The following is a 21,649-nucleotide window of genomic DNA, read 5'->3' on the forward strand; positions in this document are numbered from 1 at the left end:
GTGTTGAAAATCGCTCCGTTGCGCTTTTGTTTACGAAGTTTCTGTACAATGCGATAAACAGTTCGAACATCGTCGATTAAGCAGGGGTTCCTTAGACCGTCTCTGTGACCTAGTGGTTAAGCGTCCGGCGGTACGGAGCGGGAGTTCGTTGGTTCGATCCATGGCCGCGTCATAACAAAGGACGTTAAAAGTTGGTACAAGTAGCTCCCTTGCCTGGCGCTTGGCATTTAAAGGGTAATGCTTGGAAAAGTGATGTACTCAGTACTGGTTAAACCTAGGAAAGTTGTACCCCGTGTATCGGTGCTTTACACCAAGCACGTAAATGAACAAAGGGGTCTCTTCGAAAAAGAGCTAGGGTATAGCATCCGGACTTCCTTGTATCCCACCCTGTCTCTTCAGTGTGCTGTCCCTTCAGCAAAAACAAAGGACCCCGTTTGAAATAAGTGCTTACACGTTCACGGGTTATCCTTGACTTGCGGTTTATCGCAGTAAAGATCGAAATACATACATACATATTTAATTCGTACGTAGTGCAAGTGCTGAATACCGGTCATCAAATATCAATTAGTACTGTCACGAATATGTAAAAAGGTCACACAACACTTTCAACAGTAAGTCATATTTTGTCAATCTGAGTCATTAGATATGACCTATGACTTAATTCTTGAAAAAAATATCGAAGAATATGATAGTATTAGTATCTGCTACGGAAACTTGTTTGTATTTAAGAATAAAATAAATAAATAAATGCTTTCATTGAGGCCTATTAACCGCATTTTATCAATAAACTTTCAACCTGAAAAAGTCGACAGATGTTATACCTATAATAAATGTCCAATTCATGTTCAACAATACACAATGTACATGTATTTCAATTAAAATCTTCTTTATTCATTTTAAATTTATTATTAAAAAAGTAATGTTCGCTATTGTCACACAAAAAAACAGATGAGGAAATTAAACAGTTTCCTTAATTCGTGATTTTTTTTTTCGATATTAATCAATCAGTAAACACTCGACACTCAAGAGTGTTTTCGGGGGCGGGGAATACTTTAAAGGGAAGTAATAGCTACCGGCGTGATAACCCTCGAGTTCGGTTACCTAAATTAGTGTTCCATAACCTCAATATATCACAGTATGGCAGCGTTTTTTATGAGTGGCAAAATGTGAAGTTTGGAAATGATTGTTTTTCTTCATTATTTCATCTTGACAGCAGATTATTTCTACAATCAGCTATTTAGAATCAGAGTCCAATCCAAGGGAACACAGGTTTCAGACCGTAAACTCGACAAAGTTACCAAATTATTGACTGGTAAGTTTTGTCGAATTTTTCATCCGAATTACATGATAGTTGTATTGTAGTTATACTTTTTATATCTGATATCCGAATCATACGATAGTTTTATTGCAGTTTTATTGTTCTTGAAGTCTGCTGTTAATTGGCACTTCAAACGATATGAAGTGGCAATTTGTTGATTGTATTGTAATCATTCCCCTGATTTGTTATTGACTTTTTCTTCGTCTTGGCCTCAATTAGTCCATATGAACAGCCCCTTCAGAGTCTTTGACGATTTTTGTGTTGGCGACTCTACGCGTCCATACCCCACTTGTTGTCTTCGTAGCCAAGATCCCAGCGCTAAGTATATCGCGCAACTGTTTCGGTAAAACTCCACTAATAAAATGCGCATTTGAAATCAGGTAGTCATCTTCAGGTAAGGGTATCAATATTTGATAAAAATGTGAACACATAAATAAGGTTTTTTAAAAGCTTTAATAAAACAAATATATTCATATATATATGAACCAAGAAAACAGTCAAATTTTTTTCTCAATATTATGAATAATGTATCTATAGTACCCACGGGTCCGACTATCGGACCCATTCCCAAAGCTAAATATAAGATATTTTTCCCAATCTTCAAAAAAAAATCCCAATCCAAAAAATATATATATTTTTTTTTTTTTATTTTTTTTAGAAATTCTTTTTCCCTGTAATGGTTCTTTTTCAACATCCTAATAAATTATGTGATGTGAAGTTTTTTTAGTAATTGAACTCAGAAATCATTGTTTTCATCACATTCAGAGATATGAAATATTATCTGTCATGATTTATTGCAATAGATATTTACACCCCAAGGATTGATATTGTGGGTCTTTTAAAGGGAAAATAAACTAATATCCTAATCATTTCCTAATTCACAGGAGACTAGACAGCTTTTTCTTTTACACTGTAAAATTTCCCAATTTCCTTATTTTCACGACGCAAAATTTCCCAAAATGTCTAGGGTCTTTTTCCCAAAATGGGCAGAAAAAGCCCTGGAATATCAATGTCCCGACAGGGGAGGTCACTGCGTAAGATAAATATACTAATAGTGGCTAACCCAATATGGCAGTGAAAAGTTGACAGAAGCCTATCAGCGTCAGTTTTTCATGGAAAACAAAAGTTATTTAACTTACAAGTAAAAGGTATTAACTAGTATAGCATTAATGTGTCCCTTTTATGTGTTCTTTTTAAACAATTCAGTGTAGTTGCAGAATAATAGTCGAATATTTTATTTTACATTGGTATAAATAAATCTACTTGTGGCGTTATAGGGAACACCATAAATGTTGAAAAACATTCCCTATACGCGCATTATTGTGGCAAGGCCTCAATTAGCCGCAATAACTTCCAGTAGAACTCATTCACCAGTAAATGTCAATAAATATCCAAATGTTGAAAACATTCCCTATACGGGCATTATTGTGGCTACACCTCAATTAGCCGCAATAAAACTCATTCACCAGTAAATGTCAATAAATATCCAAATGTTGAAAAACATTCCCTATACGGGCATTATTGTGGCTACACCTCAATTAGCCGCAATAAAACTCATTCACCAGTAAATGTCAATAAATTATCCAAATGTTGAAAAACATTCCCTATACGGGCATTATTGTGGCTACGCCTCAATTAGCCGCAATAAAACTCATTCACCAGTAAATGTCAATAAATATCCAAATGTTGAAAAACGTTCCCTATACGCGCATTATTGTGGCTACGCCTCAATTAGCCGCAATAAAACTCATTCACCAGTAAATGTCAATAAATATCCAAATGTTGAAAAACGTTCCCTATACGCGCATTATTGTGGCTACGCCTCAATTAGCCGCAATAAAACTCATTCACCAGTAAATGTCAATAAATATCCAAATGTTGAAAAACGTTCCCTATACGCGCATTATTGTGGCTACGCCTCAATTAGCCGCAATAAAACTCATTCACCAGTAAATGTCAATAAATATCCAAATGTTGAAAAACGTTCCCTATACGCGCATTATTGTGGCGTAACGCCTCAATTAGCCGCAATAAAACTCATTCACCAGTAAATGTCAATAAATATCCAAATGTTGAAAAACATTCCCTATACGCGCATTATTGTGGCGTAACGCCTTAATTAGGCGCAATAACTTCCAGTAGAACTCATTCACCAGTAAATGTCTGAGTCTGAGTATCAAACTTAGACTAAGAATGGTAAAAGTAGACTATTGACATGTAGATTGTAAAGTTATGGCTTCTTTGGTTAATTTTTTTGTTCTTCTTTTTTTGTGTCTGACCTGTTATAAAATAGCCTTGAAGACATGAATAAGGTCACAGAACATTGTTCTCGGGTTAAAATTCCTGAGATTGTTTTCTATAAAAATGAACGAGGAGCTCCGAATGCCAATAACTGGTAAAAAGTAAAATCAATCTGTGTGAATTGTCTCCCTTAAACTATCAGACTTCCAACTTGGCTACATTTCTATAATTGCAGCTATAGAGAGCTGTAAAGAACCACATACTAAAAAGAACAAGGCAGCAAAAAAGACGAAGAAAATCATGTATGACGATTTTTACTCTGATTCTGACTCTGATGGGTTTGAAGTTACTTCTGGGCCTCCTGTGAAGAAATACAATGACTTGGTGGTAGCTGTTACGAAGCAGAATGAAGGTAATATCATTATTACATGAAAAGGTAATTGATTTTGGTACATTTTTATGTTTTATAATGTCTGTATTTATATCGCTTAGTCTTATGTGTAAAGAAAACTTGATGTTCATATTGGATAAAGCGAAGTTTCTGACATCATTGTTTATTTCAATTTTGGGATGTGATAACAATTTCATAAGCGTAAGTCAACATCATTTAACCAATGATGTATAGGACATTAGTTTACTTATAATATTTTTTATTCTTTATTACAGATATGTTATATTGAAAACCTATCGTTAACATAAAGTACTCATTTGCGGACAATTTGACTAACTTTTAATCAAGATTAATTATTAATTAAAATTAAAATTATATATTAAGTATTACTCAAATTTTTTGGAGTGTACAATAGATCTGTATGAACACAAGAGGGAGGCAGACAAATACAGTGATTATTTTTGGAATTATTTTCACCGTCTGTTCTTCGCAACTCAGATTTTTTTTCGACTGGGAAAAATACAACATCATGCTAAAATAGCAAATATTATAGCCAATATACATGTTTTTACTTTTTCATGCATACCTTATGTTGTAAAAGAGCTAGAGTCTTATCAAGCTTTTGTCTATTTTTTGATATATTCATTGGTTTTTTATTCATTCACAGAAGCTCTATTTAATTAATTGGGAAAATATCATGTATTTTTGGGAAAATGAACACTTTCGCAAGGGGAAACTGCCATTAGAAGGCAGTAAATTGTTGGAATGGCGATGCACTTGTGTTCTTCATGGAATTGGTTCGCATGCACTCCTGCATTTATGAAGCATGACACTTAATTGAGATCAATCCTTGAAATAAATTATATATGACTATTTAGACTGTTAGATTTTGGAACCAAATCGTTTAAAGTGACACTCTAATTCAAAATCAATACAATTACACATGTAAAACAAACATTAATTTTGACTGATAAACCTTAACTACTTACGATACTAAATAATGCATTTACAGAAAATATTTACTACTGATAACACGATTGCAACTGTGTATATTATAGCAGAAAGCGCAAATTTTTTAAATGATTGGTGAATGCTAAAAGATTTACTGTGGTCTAGTATAGTCTCATATGTTTTATGCTCATTTCTATAAAATTAAAATTGGTATCCTTCATTAAAGAACCATTGTTTTCAACATTTATTCATCCTTTTTGGAATATTGAAACAATATTATTAATTGTGGTAAAGCTTATTTGGGAGTTATAAGTGCATGTTGAAGTAGATGTCAGTATTGATGGCCTATTTTGGTTGTCATGGAAGTGGTTCATACAGATTAAGTCATTAGGCCTAAAAAAAAAGGTTTGGTTAGGGTTACATCCTTTCCAAAAATAGGTAGAGTAGGTAGGCTTTTTTTTTAAATTTTTTTTATTAGGCTTTATATAAGAATGTCATTTTCATCATTGGAGAATAGTGTTAAAGTTATCTCCTGTATAAGCATTTAAGGTTTTAAACTCCATATATTTAAAAACCAAAAAAAATAAAAATAAAAAAATATATTATTTTTTTCTTTTTTTTTAAACTGACTATTAAAACGGTAGGGTCGGCGCCTATTCCGTAGGTAGGGTCGGGTCACCCGAACCAAATGTATTTTTTTTTAGGCCTTACTATTTTTCGAAATAAAAAGGTTTAAAGGCATTGTCATAGCTTTGGTGGCGAAATTGTGAAAAAAACAACATTTTTTGAATATCATGTATTATTAGCTAAATAGGCCGGCCACCGGTAAATTTGACTTTAATCTTTGTCAAGTGGTGCCCTTTTGTTCAAATGGGGAAAAAACCCAGATGGGGTTGGCATTTGCTCTCTGACGTTCTTGTCGAATCATGCAGTAAGTTGACTGAAATATTCTCTAAACTAAAATATATATAATACAAGGCTAAGCCTCATTTGAGAGACCCAGAATTATAAATGCTCTCTGTCAATGTCATCATTTTTTTGTTTGAATTTCAGGACCAAATGTGCCACACAGTTTTGCTGCACTTGGTCCTTCACCACAGTCTGTTGGAAGAGGATTCAGTCACAAACCTTCACAGGAGGTATGGAATCAATTTCCTAAGTATTTATTAGTCAAATGAAAAGAAAAGTATTTGTGTTTTAGCACAAATGTACCGTAAATGACTGGGTATATGACGATAGGTGGTATTATACGCAGGAAAAAAAAATCCGTGAAAAATCTGAGAAAAAACTTTTAATCTAAGTTTTGGGTTAAAGGACCCATAGTAAATATGTCAAAATCGTCTATCAATCTTGGCCACCATGTTTGTTGACAGTGACAATAATATTTTTTTCGTGAAAATGGCGATGGTTATCTTTAAAACCATACAATGATATGCAAAATATGTTTCATTTTTATTTGTTTCATGTTAGGATAGGCACTGAAAATTACTTAGTGTGACACATTGTTTCTGGATGGCACTGAAATGTACCTTTTATGACTATTTGTAAGATTTCTTTCTGACAGTATATCATAAACGATAACCTCGAGAATGAATTTGGAAGTCACTGTATGCAAAGACTTTATATTGTACGGGCTTGTTCTCAAAGTGTCAACACCTACAGAAAAGAATAAAGAACATGGAAAAGTGTGAAAAATCCTGACCGTTATTGCATCAGTTTGTAGTATTGGTATGTTAAACAGGTCTAAAGGCAGTGTGAATTTTTCACACCTTATCGTACAACTGACAAAAATATTTAGACAGTGCCCAACTTTGCTTTCTATATGCATGTTTAATTATTGTTTTATTCAAATTAATATTGAATAATTTTAATAATTTAAATCGTACAATAATTTTTTTAAATTATAAACATCTTGCGATATACCGTATCCTGATCTTCAATTGCCGTTTTAACCCGTATATACTCAATCGATATGACGCGAGTAACTTCCCTTTCTACATAAATCTAAACAAACTCTCGGCCTGAAATTGACCTCAGAAAAAAGTTCAAAAGATTGTTACTGGGTATTATACGCAGGCATTTTTTTACATCGAAATCTGAGGGGGAAAAATGCGTCTAATACCCAGTCATTTACGGTATGTATTTTGAATCAAGTCAATGATAATGAAGTTTTTCTGATAATAAATTTAAAATTATTATTGCTATTATATCATATGATAAAGGAGATTCCTAACTTAAGACAATACTGTATTGTCAGATATTATGCCAAAATATGTTTACATTTATGACATCGATTTTAATGTTTTTGACATTGACAACATTTCCTGAAGTTTGTCTTGCCCTGATAAAGGCCAGCATTAAGACAGGCCTTAAATGTTGGCAGGAAAATGAAGTTTGGACTTCTTCTTGAAGTACATGTATATGTTAAATATTTCTGACAGGAAATATAACAGGGCTTTTTCTAGGCATTTTGGGAACTCGTTTATGTACCTATATTTTGGGAATATTTATCCGTAAAATTTGGGAAATTTGGAAATTAAAAATTGAGCGGTAACCTGCAAAAATTGGGAATTCATGATTTTGATGAAATTTGCGATTTGGAATGGGTCAGAATATCTGTCTTTTGAAATGGCTAGAAAAAGGCCTGGATAAGATTTTTGATAGTTGTTTTTGATAGGTGTGACAGTATTTTAGCATGTCTGTTGTTAGAAGTAAATAAATCAGGGTATTGTTATAGCCTCAATGTGGTCATTTGGGGGCAGTTATAGAGTTGTGTAAACACCAAAACTGTCCGACCTATTATGACAAGATATTAAAATGAAACTTAAATCACATATTTATGTGAAAAACTACAGAAACAAGCTCAGTAGCAAAAAGTTTAAACATAAACTCAGTTTAATGGCACTGGGTAAATGCAAAAGACAAAGAACGTAAAAACAAGATTTCACAAACAAGAAACATGGAAGAACAGTACAAAACTCCACAAACAGCACAGTGCATACATACTATATATAAAAAACTAGGTATGTTTATCAAGGAGTATTAGGTACCACCTTGGAACGGTCAGTAAAATGTAAATTTACTGGGGCACAAACCTCACTCTTATCCATGTTCAGATTTGGACAATATTGTTTACTAAATGTATGTGTATATATTAATTCATTTCAGTCCAATATCCCAGAACCTGTCTCACCCAAATCTTTTGGTAGAGGAATGACTGTGTCTAACACACAGAGAGATTGGGCCACCTCATGCAGGGAAAAGACTGACACGGTTGTGAAACAAGCAATCCCTCATTGGGGAAGTTCTGGCCATTCAAACCAAAAACAGTTCGGTGGATGTTTACAACAAGATGTGGATGATACAAGTATTTCTGGTTGGGGAAGGTCTAAATTTCGTGGACGTGGGGTCACTGTGGAAAATAAAGATGCAAGGCCAGGAAGGATGCAAAAGGGGTCAAAAGAAGGGGGAGAAAAGCAGTGGGGGAGGGGGAATAATGGGGGACGAGGGGGATTTGGAAATGGGAGAGGAAGGGGCTTTGGGAAGATGGCTGAACACAGGCCTGAAAAGGGGATTGATTTTACTGGAGCTCCTGTAGCTGGGCCTAGTAAAACACCTCAAGTTGATACCGGAGTAGAAATATGGGAAACAACACAGCAACATATTCAGGGAGCCAGCAGTGGTGGTATTAATACTACTGATTTTGGTGCTTCTGGTATTGAGGGTGCTACACATGTTTCCGAAAAGGGGGGTTGGGATTTAGATAAAGGTTGTGATTCTAACTCAGGCTGGGAGGAAGATTTGTCTGCACAAACTTACGAGCAGTATGTCGTTAAACCTAAGATTTATAACCCGAAAGACTTTAAGCCAATGGTTCAACAAGGAGGCTCATCGGAAAATTCAAAGTCGGAAAGTTCAGCTTCGTCAGAGAGATGGGCTGCCAAGACTTTAGCTAGTTCTCCTCTACAGCCAAATATTGATGAAATGAATCGAGTAATGTCGCAGCTTGAACATATGTGGCAAGATGATACACGAAAAGACAGGACGAAGATGTCACAATATCTGGCACACCAATATGCAACATCTGTTAACCCATTTGCTCTGGTGGTACATTTGTTGGAACATGCGAGTGACATGCATGTTGCGAAAACGACAACCCTCGCTTTCCAAGTCATCAAAGAGTTTGATAAATACTGCAAACAGAATCGCTCAAAGTTGGACATTGAAAAGCTATTGAGTAAAAACATGGAAATGCAGGTGTTCAGCTTGGGGACACGGAAGCACATGACTATGTTTGAAATCATTGTCAGATGTTTTGATCTCCGTTACCAAGGCAACGACCACTTCCTTCCTGTTGTTAAAAAATTTCTAGAGAACAAAAAATTTAAAGAGGTATGTCAACCATTCAGAATAACTTGACCATTTTCCATTGAAAACAACCTCAGATGCATATGGATGGTTTACAATGTCAGAATTCTTTACATTTAACTACGCTGTAAGGTGAACGCGTAGTTAATTTAATTTAACAGTTAAACCTAAGAACATTCTTAAGAATATGAATTATTTATGCAATAATACACTTCACTGGGAATCAGTTTGATCGTAGTTATACAAATTACACGTTAAAAAAATATATGATTAATTAATAGTATTATTAAAAAAAAATACAACTTTTTCTACTATGTACCAGCATACATCCGAGGTTGTTTTCGATGGAAAATGGCTGAGGAGTTCCAATTGGTATGTCAATATCACTGATTTACTTCAGAAATTAGATATTACACTGATAGTGACCCATATTCACTAATTATCTTGACCTGATAGTGAATTTTAGACAAGTTTTTCAAGACTCAAACTTGTAATTTAACCTTTATTTCATTGCAGAAATGCAAATTCTGAGGCGAAATGCATTTATGGTGAAATTCACTGTAATTTGTCAAATAGCAGCTTTTACAATTATTGACATATCTTTTAACCAATGAAATACATAATTTTTTGATGCATTTAAAAATTGCATTACTGAATCTGTGTGCTGAACTTAAGATTCGAGAAATTTGTGAATAGGGGCTGTTATAGTGATTTACTTTTATAATTGACTTAACATAAATTTATATTAACAATACTTCAGTTGTAAAAAAGAGATATGTATAATATATAAACAGCATAACTCACATTATTGAAATACATTCACACTATTTCTGTTGCCATATCAACCCAGGGAAAATGTAACCAACCAGTTTCTCTATATTTTTTTAAAAATGGTTAATTCTATTAGCACCTAAAACCCAATTTGAACTGTCCATTTTGGCCACCAGTCAACTGCCCTCTTTGCATAATATACAATGTTTCAAACTTTCATAAGGTAAAATGGTTTGTCAATATTTAAGTTCCATTTATATGGCGAGTCTTTACCCCATGGTCAGATCACTGTGCACATAAATATACCCCATGTCCAGAATGGCAACTGAGATATTTTTTGCCTTGTAATCGCAAACATTGATTTTTCCCCTGTGGGTATAAATTTCAATTTTGACAGGGTTTTATAGTAGATATTCCATATAACAACCCGATTATAGAAATGAAATTGATATAATTTAATTTAATCATGCGTAAAAACGGCCTGTGTCGGAATTCATCGCCGAAATTGTTTCTGAAAAGGTACAGAATGTTTTTGTTTGACTTTGATAGCTTATGATAAAGTACAGTCGAACCCCTTTAGCTCAATGTCCAAGGGACCAGACGAAAATACCTTCAGCCTCGAGGAATTCGAGCCAAGCGGGAACACTTACCTACGTATAAACATATGGGTCCTTTACAGCCAGTTCCAGCTAACGAGGAAATCCAGCCAAGCCTTCAGAGTTCAACTGTAATTACAACTTAACACTTTTGTGTGTTTTCAGGCAGCTGTATGTGCAGGAAAGCTGGGACTTCAGAAACACTTTGAGATGCACGAGGTTTGTGTTTAATGCTTGCATTTTACTACTGTTTGCAAATTAACTTACCAAAACATGCTCTATAATCAGTTAAAACAAAGAATGATCACAATGCTAATAAGCATTGAGACAGAGATCATTTAAAATGTTTTTTGTCGGTACCTTTGTAAGTCGGTAGTTAGATTCTGCAAATCTTTTTAGACCCCATATTCGACCGCTTTATTAAGCTCACCAAGGCTGACAATGTCCCTTTAAGGAGAGATTTCTTAACAAGTTTTAGATAATATTGGATATGAATAATGAATTATTAAACATGGTATAGGACTAGTCATTGCAGCCATGTATTTTTTCTTCAAAACTTAAAGTGACTTTATTATTCTGATTCAAAATCAATGTGCACATACACATGTATAACAAACATAAATTTTGAGTGATAAACCTTTAACTCCTTTCTAAATAATGCATTTATGAAAAATATTATTTACGATTATAAATAAGATTGTAACTGTGTATTTAATACCTGAAACACACAAATATTAAACGACTGGTGAGTGCTAAAAGATTTACTGTGTTTGATGCACGTTTCTTTCAAATTTAACACGTTATCCTTCATAAAAACCATGATTTCAATAATTATTCACCCTTTGTGGTAAAATAAAACAATTATATTAATTGTGGTACATTATTTTGGAGTATTTAGAGTGCATCTTTAAGAACAAAAAATATAAATCTTTTAAATAGGATAAATCATTGCAGCCATGTATATTTTTTCCACCTCACTCGATTCAGATAATTCTGCCCCTACTCCTACAAGACAAGGTGAATCTCCTAGAGACATTTGCGTGTGGTCAACCGGAGTACCAGCAGTCTCTCGTGCAATATCTTGACCATCTATGTGATAGAAATACTAACCTGGATCTTGTTTTAAGGTAAGCCTTCTTTAAAGCTGCACTCTTACAGATTGAACATTTTGACAACTTTTTTTTTGTCTTGGAACAAGCCATTTTTTGTGAAAATTAATGGAAACCAGTTATATAAGACTGCTGACAAAAAATTATATCACAGATTTTTATGTTTAAGTTTGAAATTAAAATTGATGTTTTATGCACTTTTCCTAAACAGTAAGTAACGCTATAAACCATAAAACTTTTTTTTCTTAAAAGGAAGTATAAAAATCTATGATCTGATTTTTTGTCAGCAGTCTTAGATCATTGTTTTGCAGATATTTACGCAAAAATTAGCTCCTTCTAACACAAAAAATAAAAAAGTTGTAAAAATGGTATATCTGTGAGAGTGCAGCTTTAGGGATCAAATGCGTAATAATTGCTATACACTCATCTTAAAACATTGTTTTATAACCTCCCTATAAAATATCATAACAATAATAGCGTCACTATGGTGTTTTTCAAATATGTTTTCCATGCAATAATAAAATGGTAAATCAATATTATCAATATAACTTAAACATAGAAATAATCTAAATGTTCATTTCGAATAAGCACTCACACTTTTTACATCCTTAATGGGTTACTTCTAAAGGTTGACAAGGTTTATGTTAATAGCAGATATGATTACTAAGTTTTTGAACATATAATGTGTATGCATCTGGGATGAGTTGTTTAAGTAAATTCCAGTTGTTGTTTTGCTTGATTCTATAATAGGGCTCAACTTCAGCCCAGTGTCCGCAATCCTAAAAACTATACTTTATTTCACTAAATAAAATTCACAATCAAATGTCCACAGGGATTTTACACGCAGATTTTCTACGCAACAACCTACATGTATATTGAATAAAACGCTTTCCATCAGGGAGCTGATTTCTAGACAAGGAGTCATACTGGGCGCTCTATTAGCTAACTTGCTGTTGCATGTGGCTTTGTTGTTGAGCGCTCTGTAGAAAACAACTTGAGGAACTTAGCCAAGGCAACCTCAATTTTCAAAGATATTTGAATGATATATGCATATACATTAATATTATACAATAATGTTATACTGTCATAAAAAAGGTTACATTATGTACGACTTGTATAAGAATCAGTAGATTGTAACCTTAGTGTATACCAACTTTTAGCTCTGCACAGCACGTGTCTGGGGTGAAGCGGGATAAGTTTCAGAAGAAAGCGCTCAGTAAACTTGCAATCAGACTGATGAAACTGTATAAAATACAACCAGGTGAGTCCTAACATACATGCATTATTTCTGGAGACCATTCCAGGGGATTTCAACATTTTAGTTCAGAATTCCTGGGGATTTTGACAATACACCAGGGGATTTTTCAACTAACAGTCTATCCCTATTGAGCGAGCATTATTTTATCCTATTTCTACATCTAGAAGCATTGATTCTACATAAATTACGTATAAATTTATGAGACACTTGCATAAATGCCCGTGATCCAAGATTTCTCAGCGTGATGAAAACTTGCTACACCACCTACATGCTGCATTTGCCCTGTTTGTTAGTTTAAACTTAATTATTTTTACAATGATTGGTGTAACAAGTTATTACAACATTATATTAAACACCCTCATTGGTACAATTTTATGCGGGAGTGTGGTCTTATGTCTTGGGGGAAAACTGGAGTACCTGGGGGAAACCCACTTCTCCGGCTTGGTGACCACAAACCAAACTCACAAATTGCGCCCTGGGGCTGAGAATCGAAACCGGGTCGCCTGAGAAGCGTTGGATTTTTCGATCCGGAACGGAAAAACATGATTGATATTTTTTCTTGCATAACTAAAACTAACAGTTTGTGGAAAACTTGATGTAGAAGACACGCTTTTGTACATTTCACCAAAAAATGTGTGCGACGTTGTTTACTTCAAACAGTTCCTCTTAAAATCGCGTGTTTGTGATTATCTATTTTCAATTTTATTAAGTGTTGCATACATATATATTTGATTGTGCTTTATTGAAATGGCATAATCTTTCTTAAATCAAACAATGCAAGAAATAAGAAGTGGCACAAAGTTGCAAGTGACTCATCTTACAAGAGGGTGTAAGTTGGGATTTTCCCACACTTGTCACATGACCTGAAACACACATCCCGTATGCAAAGGTTTCCCCCATTACTTAGCAAAGTGATTTATCATTCATATACCTCCTACTTACGATGATAGTGTAAATACTTTACTTTATGATGTGAAAGCTCTCCTCATGCTTTAATGTGTTTTGTTGTGTTTTTACTCTGAGTTTATTTATTTGTCTAAAACCAAGAACAATAATGTGAATTTCCCATTTAGATCAATGCTTGTTAGCCTAGCAAATTAAGGTTTGAATTTTTCAACGGTATTTCATTTTACAGACTTGTGTCCGAACATTTCCAATGCAAGAGGGGTTGGAGCCCTGAGGTACCTCCTTCACAAGAGATACATTGAGGTGGGTGTAGATTTTAGGACATGTTTCAATTTTTCTCTCTATTGGCCAAATTGTCAAGTTGCTATAATTGAGCTTGTGAACACAACATCAAGCCACAATATTTAACACAATGTTTACTAACCTTATATAGTAGTAATTAGTTAGATATTGACTTAAACCAGCCATATCCATTTATGCATGACTGAATTAAGGCCCTTGAAATTGTCAAAATTGCTATAGTTCAACTTGTTCATCTTGTAATCAATATCCAGCCCCAATCAAGACCCGGTTGTTACTAAACTTATATAGTTGTAACTAATTAGGTATTGATTTACAGTTCTTTTTTATATCAAGCCAGATCCGCACAGTTATGCATGACTGGATTATGGCCCTTGAAATTGTCAAAATTGCTATGATATGGCTTGTGAATACAACATCAAGCAACAATTTATTACACAATGTTTCCTAACCTTTTACAGATGTTATTAGTTAGATATTGACTTAAACCAGCCAGATTCGTGCATGCATGATTGGATTATTTTGGCCCAGAAAATTGTCAAATTGCTATAATACGGTTTGTGAACACAATAGAGCCACCATTTCTTATTGGATCTTCACCCAACTTAGTAGTTAAACATTGTTGAGACCTCAGTTCCTTTTGAATATCAACACAAGAGTGGTAGGAAGCCTCAGGTACCGGCTATACAAGAGATACATGTACATGCGGAGGGGTAGGTGCAGAGGCTTAGACACGATAAGCTTCAGTTTTTATAGAACAAAGTTTGAGGGATAAGCATAGATTTGAATGTTTTATCTGCAATTCGCATATTGGTGTAGCGATTTACCAATTCCTTAAACTGTTTGTTTCTCTCTTCAGAAAGGTATGGGCTCCGGGAGTTGGGAAGAGATGATCGAAGGAGCCGTGGGTGAAAACAATTACATGAAGGAACAGCTGGTAGAGCAACTAGCACTGTTTAGTGAGGTAGTTGAAGCAGTGAAATGGGCCAACTATTATCAGCTTGATGATTCTGTGATACCAGAGGTTGTTAAGGTGGCCAGGGATGAATTAAGAAGGTACATTGTATGTGACACACAACTCTTCTGCAACCAGTTGTATGAAAAATCTTTTGCATCCATTTATATAACGCAGGTTAATTCTTTGGTTTTATTAGTCAGCCAAAATGTTGTTTGATTGGTCAATATTTATACAACAATTTATGTTGACCAATCAAATTGCTTTCATGTGCAAAATAGCCTAAAGACAATCTTGTCCAGTTTTATTCAAATAGCCTCACGTTTCCATGGTATAATTTGCATTTTAAACTTTGACAAGTGTTTTTTTAATGAAAATTTAAAGGTAATGGCATGCGAAAACTAGGGACAAGATGCACACACACACAGCAGGGCCAACAACTCTTGCCTGAGTAATTATGAGTTATGTCCCTTGTTTACCTGAAAAAAAAGAACAAGAACACAACAAAAGACAACATTGGCGCTCTTGTTAAGTGAAGTTGTCTATGCAGTCAAGTTGAACTGCTATTACTATATTGATAATTTTGTGATGCACTTCATTGAATGTATCTATATATCTGAATTTAGTTATGAAACATCGGTTTCTCACCATAAAATATGATGTATATTTCAGTCAACCAGAGAGCCAGCAGACCCCAATGTTGCCAGGCCTACCACAAACCCAGGCGACCGCTGATGAGGAAGACTGGGAGAACTCATGCTTTACTGAGGTATTGAAGGAGACAAATTTGTTAAACGGTAGTGTTTTAACCAGGCCTACCACAAACCAAGGCAACAGCTTATGGGGGAGGCCTAGGTGAACTCGTGCTAAACTGAGGTATTAAGTAAGGCGCAAAGCAGACCATTTTGTAAAAACAATAGTTTAGACTTATCTTTTCATAATTTACAGGCAGAAATCAGCTCCGCCTATTACCAGCTGTCTCTGCCCTTGGTATCAGTGCATACAACAATGACTCATCTTTTCATAATTTACAGACAGAAATCAGCTCAGCCTATAACCAGCTGTCCCTTGCCTTGGAGTCTGTGTATACAACAATGACTCATCTTTTCATAATTTACAGACAGAAATCAGCTCAGCCTATCACAAGCTGTCCCTCGCCTTAGAGTCTGTGTATACAGCAATGTCACATCTTTTCCTTATTTACAGGCAGAAATCAGCTCAGCCTATCACAAGCTGTCCCTCGCCTTGGAGTCTGTGTATACAGCAATGTCACATCTTTTCCTTATTTACAGGCAGAAATCAGCTCAGCCTATAACCAGCTGGCCCTCGCCTTGGAGTCTGTGTATACAGCAATGTCACATCTTTTCCTTATTTACAGGCAGAAATCAGCTCCGCCTATCACCAGCTGTCCCTTCCCTTGGAGTCTGTGTATACAGCAAGTCACATCTTTTCCTTATTTACAGGCAGAAATCAGCTCAGCCTATAACCAGCTGTTCCTTGCCTTGGAGTCTGTGTATACAACAATGACTTATCTTTCCATTATTCACAGGCAGAAATCAGCTCAGCCTATAACCAGCTGTCCCTCGCCTTGGAGTCTGTGTATACAGCAATGTCACATCTTTTCCTTATTTACAGGCAGAAATCAGCTCAGCCTATCACAACCTGTCCCTCGCCTTGGAGTCTGTGTGTACAGCAATGTCACATCTTTTCCTTATTTACAGGCAGAAATCAGCTCCGCCTATAACCAGCTGTCCCTTATATACAATGACTCATCTTTTCATAACTTACAGGCAGAAATCGGCTCAGCCTACCACAAGCTGTCTGAAGTCTTTGTATACAAATGTAACAATGACTCCTCTGTTCATAATTATGTCTCCCCCATTTATGGGAATATGTAATAATTTTGCTCTGTCCGTCCGTGTGTCTGTCAGTCAAATTTTACACATTGTGTTCGCTCAATAAATATAGAATGCTTGGACCTTGGACTTATTTTTTTATAATTTACAGGCAGAAATCAGCTCCGCCTATCACCAGCTGTCCCTTCCCTTGGAGTCTGTGCATATTGTTGACACCCTGGAGAAATACAGGGAATGTCTGTCATGTATAACTAAGCCAGGGACGATTGTGGGTATCGACTCTGAATGGAAGCCTGCTTTCTTAGGACAGATTCAAAAGTGAGACATGTTTTCAATGTTTTAACACTAAATACATAAATTTCAAAACTGATAGCTTAGTGGTAACAAAGTATTCCATTAAAAGCCTAGTGAAAGCCTTCTATAAGTGACTACCCCAAATCTGTGTACAGTACTCAACCTCTGTGTATTGATCTTAATCTACTTGCCTTGATCCCTCTTATCAGATCTCGGATCTGAGTATCCTGCTGTGCAGTTTTGGAGTTTTTGTTATAGAAATGGACCCTATATGGCCCTGAGCCATTAAACGAATACACAGGAAATTGGCCCCTACTGTGACATCTGTGCAATTAGCAGGAGATGCACAGCAGGGGATTATCATGCCTAACATTCCTTAAATTAGGCCTTTAACATTTAAAGTATGTTTCTGAGGACAGATTTTCAATGCTATTACATGAACGACATGAATTGTAACACAGATAACTTTATTATTAATAGGGTTATAAAGTATTTAATTAACATTTAAAGTATGCAAAGAAGGAAATGCTCAAATATAAAACCTAGTTTTAAAATCTTAAGCTACATCCATCAATAATCAAGGTATAAAGACAAACCCTTATTCTTACACAACTACTTACAGGGGTGTAGCTAAAGCCAATTTGATGTGCATACACAAAAGAAAGGGGGGAAATTTTGAAAACAAAGCTTGCAAATGGTGCATTTTGGCCTGTATCAGAATGAAAAACAGGCTTAAAAAATCAAAGACAAATACAGAATTTTGAGTAGTTTGTCCAAATCAATTTTAAATTCCATAAAAAAGGCAAATTGATGTGCAAGCCCGGGCCTTATGGCCTTGTGGAAGCTACGCCACTGACTAAGCTAAGAAACAAAATAGAAGAAACAAGCCCGGCAGTCATATTTTCACCAGTGTCAGACAAGCTTATTTGTTATGATTTCCACCACTGATCCGCAACATCTTTTTTACCATCGATCCATCCAATGGCATTAATAATGTGTTAATATGGATATCTCAGAAAGTATGTAAAGATGCACTCTTACTCCCAAACAAGATTTCCTACAATAAATACAATTTTTTTAATATACTGAAAAGGATGAGTACATGTAGGAAACAATGGTTTTTATGACGGATACAAGATTAATTTGAAAGAAATGTGCAGATAACAGGTATTTCTACCATATGAGATGATAAACGATCACAGTAAATATTTTAGCACTCACCAATCATTTAATATTTGTACACTTTCAGCTATTAAATACACAGTTACAATTTTATTATCAGTAATTAATATTTGCCCTAAATCCATTATTTAGTAAGTTATAAGTTAAAGGTTTATCACTCAAAATTTATGTTTGTTATACAGAAGTATGAGGGCTATCCCAATAAATCGTAGACTTTCCTTATTTCCAAAAAACTAATGAATTAATTGTTGACAAAGTTCTCTTGACGATTTATTCATCATCTTGAGCAAATACATGAAATATCACTACAAAGTAACAATAAATAAAAAATCTACAAAACATTAAATGACACCATGTACACATAATCGATTCAAGCTGACGTCATAATTGTGGCGGTAGACGTCATATTAATAATGTGGGACAGCTTGTAATTATTGATTTTGAATAAGAGTGTCAATTTAATTTCAGGGTTGCCTTACTCCAACTAGCTCTCAGGGACAAAGCATATCTGCTGGACTTGCCAGCATTAGACAAATTTGCTGTCGGTGAAAATAATCAACTATGGGAGAAGTTTTTTACATCATTCCTCTGCTCTGAGAAAGTCCTCAAACTCGGTAAGCAAAATTAATTGTTGGTAGTGTTAACATAATTGTTAAATGTCATGAATTAAAATTTTACTGATTAAGAATGTGAGGAGTGAGTGTAGCAAATGAGCCCTTCTTAATCATTTAGAGTTAATTCCAGTCATCTAACTGACTTTAATTACTACCTCATTGGCTGTCACATTTGTCAAGTCAAATTCTGATGCAGGTATTGTGTATCAGATGAGTGGAAGTGGGCGGACCTTTAAACACCCGCGAAAATTGAAAGCCCAGTACTTAATGATTGTCTATAGGCAATTTCATGGGCTGTAAATGTTGTATTCTGAATTGATATCAACATTATTTATTAGCCTTATTGAACTTTGAAGGATTAGAAGAGTGAATCATTGCTATTAGCAACCATAGGTTTGGGGTCTTTGTCCATGACGCCCATGTAATTTAGAGTTTCAAAAAGTTGGATAAGAGATATTCACATGAAATAATTGGGCCCTTAGTTGATAAAACTGTGCCTGCGAACCATTGAAGCATGTGAGTATGGTTTGTGGTCACCAAGCCGGACAACTGGGTTTTCTCCGGGTTCTCCGGTTTCTTCCACAACACAAGACCACACTCTCGCGTAAAATCGGGCCAACGAGAGTGATTAATATAATGTTGTAATAACTTGTTTCACAATCGTTGTAAAATAAATATGTTTAAACTAAAGACTGTTGACAAAACATCCGATCGCAGTTTTTCATATTGACGTTAAAAATGATGTTGAATGGCTTAAAGTGTTACTAACAGCAGTTTTCCAAACATTTGACATTTACTCCATTGTGAGTTCTCACATGACTGAATTAACTATATTGATGCCAAAATAAACTGATTTTGATATGTTTTTCAGTCAAAACTGTCAATATGTGAGAGTGCAGCTTTAAGAATTTTTGTAAACCACTATTACTAGTAAGTTATTCTTTGTCACGGACTGGTTGTTCTGTTAGCACAGTGGTTATTACTCTTGCTTTTCACCAAGGCGTACCAGGTTCAACTTCCAGCCTTGGTGTACATGTATGTGAGTTTGGTTGGTGGCTACCAGCTGAACCATTGGGTTTTCTCCATGAACTCGAGTTTACCCCCTAACACAACATTGTGCCAACTAAATTGATTTAAAATTACCTTATAGATTAAATTAAAGTTTAGATTAAACTTATTTTTTTATTTATTTTACAACGATTGTGAAGAAAGTTAAATTAACTTATACTAAGTAACTCTTGTTGGCACGACGTTGGGCAAGAGTGCGGTCTTGTGATTTGGGGGAAACCGGTAACCCAGAGAAGACCCCCTTGTCCGGCTTGGTGACCACCAGCCAAACTCACATGCGCCCAGGCCGGGAATTGAACCTTTGTTGCCTTGGTGAGGAGCGAGTGCACTGACCACTGTGCTAACTGGAGAACCAAAAGATGAAAACTTTTACTACCCATAGTATAGACTGATATTGTCTGACTTTATTTTCAGGCTATGGTATTGAATCAGATCTTAAAATGTTGCTTCGAACATTTCCAACAATGCAGGAACAGATGACTAAGGTCCGCAGAATTGTAAACCTCGACATACTAGCAAAAAAGGTAATCTTTGATTTTTTTAAATAATGCTTAAATTTTAGAGAAAATATTGTTCATAACTTTAGTTCCTGAGAGATTTGCAATTCATAAGTTTTGAATTTTCCCTTTAAGAAACGTATATGGAAATAAATTCTAAAGACAAGTCGTGAAAAAACAAGCATTTTTGTAATTTGTTTATTGACAATACCTTTTCATTAACATGATAAACAATTATGCAGCCAGAAAACTTCTGAGTAATTGTTCATAATAAAAAACTTGAATGATCAAAACAAAGACAAATAGTATAATTATTATTTGTGTGCAAATAAATAAATAATTTAGCCTTAATAAAATTTAATGAGGTTTTCAAATAATAGCTAACTGGGCACAATTTCTGAAGTTAAAAAATCACCAAAATACTCTCAAAATATTTGGGCACATTTCTTTAAATTTATGGTCATATGATACGCTGGAAACGTGTCAGCATGCAATGTTATATTTTGGCGCCATTTTGATTGGGGAATTTGTGGCAAGTTAGTTGTTAACTTAATACCCCTATGCTTTTTCATTTTGAACATTAAAGTCAAAAGAGTAAAACATAAAAATGCATGAAAATTAGTAAGTTTCTTATGTTCATCAAGCTATGTTTTCCTATGTTTAAATTCATTCCCAACAGTTAGCTCTTAAAGACGTTCAGCCAGTATTCCTAGATGAAAATGAAGACAGTGACACCATTCCTAAACCCAAAACAGAAAACGAAGATGAAGATCCGGAACTGGACCCGGGCAGCGGCAACATGGAAAAAGGGCTGAGTGAACTAGTGAGACGTTGCCTCGGTCGGCCATTAAACAAGTCGGAACAAATGTCAAACTGGGAGAGGCGACCGCTGAGGCCCGAACAGATCAGATATGCTAGTGAGGGAGTTTGTGTCAATTCTTAAGTTTTTGGAAAAATTAGTTTTTGATACTTAA

General features: G+C 35.0%; 1 protein-coding gene across 1 annotated transcript in view; it reads left to right on the forward strand.

Annotated features, from left to right (window-relative positions):
- The first annotated feature begins 1,149 nt into the window (after positions 1-1,149).
- LOC128224371 (exonuclease mut-7 homolog) overlaps positions 1,150-21,649 on the forward strand; it is a 35,326-nt gene continuing 14,826 nt past the window's right edge. The window contains exons 1-14 of the mRNA XM_052934190.1: positions 1,150-1,312; positions 3,795-3,971; positions 5,955-6,040; positions 8,070-9,293; positions 10,802-10,855; positions 11,624-11,763; positions 12,906-13,006; positions 14,139-14,212; positions 15,069-15,265; positions 15,837-15,933; positions 17,172-17,338; positions 18,965-19,110; positions 20,593-20,702; positions 21,355-21,592. Of these exons, the coding sequence (XP_052790150.1) occupies positions 1,180-1,312; positions 3,795-3,971; positions 5,955-6,040; positions 8,070-9,293; positions 10,802-10,855; positions 11,624-11,763; positions 12,906-13,006; positions 14,139-14,212; positions 15,069-15,265; positions 15,837-15,933; positions 17,172-17,338; positions 18,965-19,110; positions 20,593-20,702; positions 21,355-21,592 (2,944 nt within the window). The 5' untranslated portion in view covers positions 1,150-1,179. The remainder of the gene's footprint in view (positions 1,313-3,794; positions 3,972-5,954; positions 6,041-8,069; positions 9,294-10,801; positions 10,856-11,623; positions 11,764-12,905; positions 13,007-14,138; positions 14,213-15,068; positions 15,266-15,836; positions 15,934-17,171; positions 17,339-18,964; positions 19,111-20,592; positions 20,703-21,354; positions 21,593-21,649) is intronic.

Source organism: Mya arenaria, chromosome 17, assembly GCF_026914265.1.
Source record: "Mya arenaria isolate MELC-2E11 chromosome 17, ASM2691426v1".
Taxonomy (NCBI): Eukaryota; Metazoa; Mollusca; class Bivalvia; order Myida; family Myidae; genus Mya; species Mya arenaria.